The sequence below is a fragment of the Diabrotica undecimpunctata genome, chromosome 1 (assembly GCF_040954645.1).
Source record: "Diabrotica undecimpunctata isolate CICGRU chromosome 1, icDiaUnde3, whole genome shotgun sequence".
In the NCBI taxonomy this organism is placed as follows: Eukaryota; Metazoa; Arthropoda; class Insecta; order Coleoptera; family Chrysomelidae; genus Diabrotica; species Diabrotica undecimpunctata.
The window spans coordinates 22380314-22385798 of record NC_092803.1 but is presented as its reverse complement, the minus strand read 5'-3'; the positions used below and the strand labels follow the sequence as shown (position 1 = coordinate 22385798).

General features: G+C 33.1%; 1 protein-coding gene across 1 annotated transcript; it reads right to left on the bottom strand.

The window, feature by feature from the left end:
* Positions 1–4509: 4509 nt before the first annotated feature.
* On the bottom strand, positions 4510–5247 carry Pomp (proteasome maturation protein). Its single transcript, XM_072527784.1, has 3 exons — positions 5135–5247; positions 4881–5039; positions 4510–4827 (listed from the first exon to the last, which is right to left on the bottom strand). Exons 1-3 carry the CDS (start codon positions 5135–5137, stop codon positions 4564–4566), a joined length of 426 nt encoding a protein of 141 aa, XP_072383885.1. The 5' UTR covers positions 5138–5247; the 3' UTR covers positions 4510–4563.
* Positions 5248–5485: the final 238 nt, after the last annotated feature.

Sequence of the window (5485 nt, the reverse complement as noted above, 5' to 3'; positions counted from 1 at the left end):
TGGTCACCGTAGTTGCTTGTCTGCCCACCCGTTGAATTCCCCTACTTTCGCTCCTTCGCGATTCTGCATCTCTGTAAATTATTGTTGTTTGTCTTGAGTCGATTAGCATTTGTTTTATCGACAAATTACGTCATTTTTACAAAGAGAGCCACATTTTTTGAAAACCAACTCGTTGGCAAACGAGATGTAAGCTTAAATTGAAAAAATAGGCTATAAAAAAATTAGGCTAAAGAACTACAACGTTAAAAAAGTTTTATTGTTTCATATCTTCAATGGACTCCCAAATTAAAAAAACCGCGAATTGCTACCATTTAAAGGGATGCGTTTTTGAGAAAGGGGTGAATTTGTCATTATGCATTAAATTGTTCAAAATTAAATTTCTTAACGAAATGTCAACTTTTAAAGCCAAAAATATTTTTTGACAAAAATATATTCAAAAAACCAAGCAAAAAAATAGAAGAACACGCGATTTTTTTGCCCCATAAGTTTTTCTACGGGGGTATAGATAGAGGCATTGCTTTACAGAAAAAAAACTTTTATCCTTTCTCTCCAAAATGACGTCTTTAGGATTTACAGTATTCCAGATACGATTTCTTAAAATTTGCCATACACCTTTTTTGGATATTTTTTGGCAAACATTGTTCTATAACCATTTTCTACGCAGTTCTAGGTATATGCAGTGGTAGATTTCATAGAAATAAAAATTAATTACCTTTAAAATGCTCTATTGTAGAAGAGATTAGGACTAATTTAAAACAAGATACGATTCTCCAAAGTTTTCAACTTTTAACGATTTGGGTTTGTTTAATAAATTTCTCATTATAATTTTTTTCTAGTACGTTTAGGTATAAGCATTACTAAATAAAAAAGAAAACTTATTTTTAGTTCTTTAAAATGGTGCGTTGAAAAATATTCTAAGACTAACGGTAACCGGGATATGATCAAATTGTGATGCTTACAACGATTTATATACACGTAGCATTACTAAATGAGGAGTCAGGGTAAAAAACAATGTTCCAGACTCTGAAGAAGTCTACAAAAACAGTTTTCATGGAAATCGAAATTTAATGTTTCAAATTAAAACAAATTGTTTTAACTCAACCGTATAAATCGGTAAATTTTTTCAGTGGTACGTTGACATGTTTACAGAGGAAAAATCAAGAGAAGACAAAAGAATATTTTTTTGCGAAACATCATACAAACAATTTAGTTAGCTGGCCAAGAAGCAGTACTTCCCCAGTACCTTCAAGCTTCTGCGTCACAAAATGTTTCTTCCTCCGAACTTCCCTCCTGTTCAGTACTTGTAAATCAGTGTAGAACGTTCTAGAGTTTATGTTTTCCAAATATTTGGTCAAGTGGAGAAGATCTTGTAACTTAGCAGCTTTGAACGGAAGTGGGCCGTTGTACAAAGCTTCGGGATGATTGTGACTAGTAACTTCTGGAGTTGTGATATGAGTTTTCCTTAAATTTCTTTTCGAGTTTCGTTTAACTTTGCATTTAAACACCGAGCTTGCCAATAACCCAGAATAGGTATTCTTGTGTGAAAGATAAATTGAGGGCTATTTTTCCTGATTTCCAACACTCGAATAGGTCTCGTAGGCATTGGGCATTTCTTGGGATAATTGTTGGAGAAATGCTGAGTCCAACTGAGTTCCAACTCAGAAATTTGATATCTTTCAACAGTCCACCACTTGGAACGGTTTCACTCTTCTGTTGCGGAGGACTTCTCTCCAATAATCCGGAGTTTCCGTATAAGCTTTGTAATTAATTAAACTCATGCCCCGGTCGCATTCTAGATAGGAATGTCCTCTGATGGGAAACATTACTTTCACCAACTCAAACCGTCCTTCTGTCTGAACTAGATAATGAAGGAACCGAAAAACAGTGTTATTTTTATTTTGCTCTCAACAAGAGTCGCAAAATATTATCAAATTTTGAATGAGATGACAATACGTTATACCCAAAGTGGTGAATCATCGAACACACATCGTCAGCCCTCTTTTTTGCTACCGATTCGTCGTAAGTATAGAAAACAGGGGTAGAATCGGCCAATACATGTACATTAAAGCTTATAAAATTAAGTTGCCGGTTATAGTAGACATCGTTTAACAACCCCGTCACATTAGGGGTTGGTAATTTTTTTGGAATTCTATGGTTATGGCTTCGGTATCGATTGCTTTTGACGATATTTTGTGTTCACAGAATAAAATTTTTCACTTCTCGCAAGATAAAGTTGTTTCTCGTTGTTTTTTTCTTGTAATTTCTGCACGACTCTTTAAAATGTCAGGATGTCTGGAGAAAAACAATTCCATCCATTTTTTCAGCTATCTCCTTTCTAACCGAGAATTGTTGCCTTATTAACAAAAGCATACACGTTTTATCATTATATTTTGGGGGTTAATGGCATACCCAGATCACACAATCTTCCTATACGCCTAACCAGTTCATCTTCCTGAGGTTTTGTGAGTCCTGCAGGCCGCCCATGTCGTTTTCGTGAACTGACACTAGCCAGATGGTTATATAACATCCGTCGAGGAATATTAAATGTAAGTCCTGCTTTATGAACAACCATGCCATTTCGTACGGCATTCATCGACTTCAATGACCACTGTGCCCTTTTCCTGGTGGACGTACCTGCAAAAATAAAATATTTTAAATGATTATAGATATAAGCAAATTGTTTATAATGCCAACGCCTTATTAGGACACTGCCTACTTTTTTATTTAACATCAAAGAACAGTAAATCAAGCAATGTAGTGAAAAAACAGTACCATTTCCTAAAAGAGTAATAATTTGCTATCACTTTACAAAGAAAACACTAGTGGTACATATTATTTAAGTAACTTTATAACTTACCTACAATTTATAATCGAACTTCGGCACCGTAACAAACACATGTCTAGTAAACTTCGCGCTACTATTTGATACCACCGACGACTTTGACTCAGAAGCGATTTATGGTGACATCTAGTATATAATATCTATATTTAAGAAAATATTTACAATTGGCCTTATTTGGCGCCAGTACCTTATCTTTACTTTATGTACCGCTGATCTGAAGAGTTCTATTAAACTGTACCTAATCCAGACCCTTAAATTTTTCAAACATGACACTCCCCTTCTTCCTATACTCACTCCTCTTGTCTTTCTCAGTATTATCAATCAAGCATATCATATTGTTGTCCCCTTATTACCTGTTCCAGATATTATAATTTTGTCCATTTCTCTCAATATTTCCGGTTTCTCTTTAACGATCTGTTCCGAATTTATATTAAACATTAATAGTAATAGGACACATTTTTAACTATCTCCTTTCTATATCAGTACTGGTTTTGTATAGAGGTCATTAACATCCCATCACAGGAAACTCACAAGTTTCTCAGGATGTGGACCATCCTTTCGTATACATCAAGAGCTTTCGCATAGTCTAGGAAACAAATGTATGCAATACAATTGAATAATATCGTGTGTTGTAAATAACACTTCTCACAAAGAGACCACAAATTGAGCTTTTCAAAGTAATTGTACAATTTGTTGATTTAGATTTTGGTATTGTAATGAAGGTAGATATTGGCCAATTTTTCAGTATGTGGCCAGTATTGTTGATATACTTAATAAAAAAAGTGTAGTACACAACTATATGCTTTCATTATTCAGTAGTTTCAATATCTCTACTGGTACACAATTTGGTCTGACTGATTTTTACTTAACTCTATAGCTCTCTTTACCTCAACAAACATTACTAGAGAACCTTTCTAAAGATTCTAACTTGGCACAACCTGACAATGATTATTTCCTAATATACCTATGTCGAATATATTTCTGTCAAATTCCTAAGCTGTATCGAATGTAAATTATAGTCTCATGTTTGTCAGATATATTTCTAATATTGTAATGTACCTAATAAATTATCATTCACTACTCTACCTAAAAGGCCTGTAGATTTTTTCACAAGCATCAGTTAGTCATTCCTTAATTTGAATAGGATTATAACCTCAAACAGGTATAATAACAATACAAGCATGGTGTGATTGTCATCTTATCTGTTATTATGTTTGAAGTAATAGTGATATGTAATAAAGATTCAAATATAAATACCTTTACAGCACCCTTGCATAAAGTAAATCTTTGTCCAACTTAGTTTAGTACCTACTATACATCCTAGTCTTTTCATCAACTGGAACTTTTTTTAATACAACTTGTTTACTTTGAACTTTTGTAACATCACATATTATCAAAGAATATAGATGCATGCATCTATATTCTTTGATATTATTCTTACTACATCTACTCATCCCTAGGTCTTCAGAACAAAAACCGTAGTATAGTACCTATTATACATTTTCATTTCATCAGCAAGAATTTTTTTTAAATACATTTTGTTTACTTTGAACTTTTATAACATCAGCATATTATCAAAGAATATAGACGCATGCGTCTATATTCTTTGATATTATTCTTACTACATCTACACATCCCTAGGTCTTCAGAACAAAAACGGCTCCTACCTACATTAAATCGTTTATTGGATACAAAATAAAGTAATAAGTTTACTTAAACAACTATAAAATACCTAAAGACTTTTCTACAACAGCATGAGGTTGTCCTGAGAATTCCAAAAACTCTGAAGTACCGTAAACATCTTCGGGTCCTACATCTAGGTCTCTACCAGTGAGAACATCATGCATAATATTAGAAGAAGGCAAGAAAGGCAACCTTCCGATTTTCTTAGAGGACTTCAGTTCCATGGCTAATCGTAATGGTGCATGTAAGCCTTGGGTGTTTGCTAATATAGTCATATTCATCTGTTCTCTGTTTGCATGGTACTAAAAAGTAGTAAAGTAAAACACACTGAATATAAGTATTTTTGTGTTCTTACCTTTGCTTCGGACGAGAACAACTGATGTGGTACTTCTGTGCTACATTTTGCCGACTGTAAACCATATTTCATTAATTCCTGGGCTCCAAACATGTCTCCATGTATTTCAAAATTTTCTGGAGCAGAGGCTCTTGGTTTCACTGAAGGCAGTGCAAAACTCTGAAACAAAAAACATGTACTTAAAAATAATAATGAGTTGTGTAGTTTATACTAATTTTGTTAATTTATATATTAAAAGATAGTAAATATCATACCATTTTCAGATTTATTGAAGATTTATAATTTTTCAAGTCACCGTATTTTTGTTTGTAATGACAACTGACAAGAAGGGACGTATCAACACAGAACACGCATTGCAAACTGGTGGTTTAAGAATTCAAACTCTATTGCCAAATCTATCATCTAAACTATCAAAGGGTAATTGCCAAAAAAATTATCATTAATATTAAAAGACACAAATATTAATTAATTAGTGTTTTATAAATAAATTATAAAATTGCAGAATCCATAAAATATTATAATAAAAATGTGCTTTTTAAAAGCTTTCCCCTTTTGTATTTGAAGCATAAACATATACATTTTAATGACATGGCAACACAGCCATC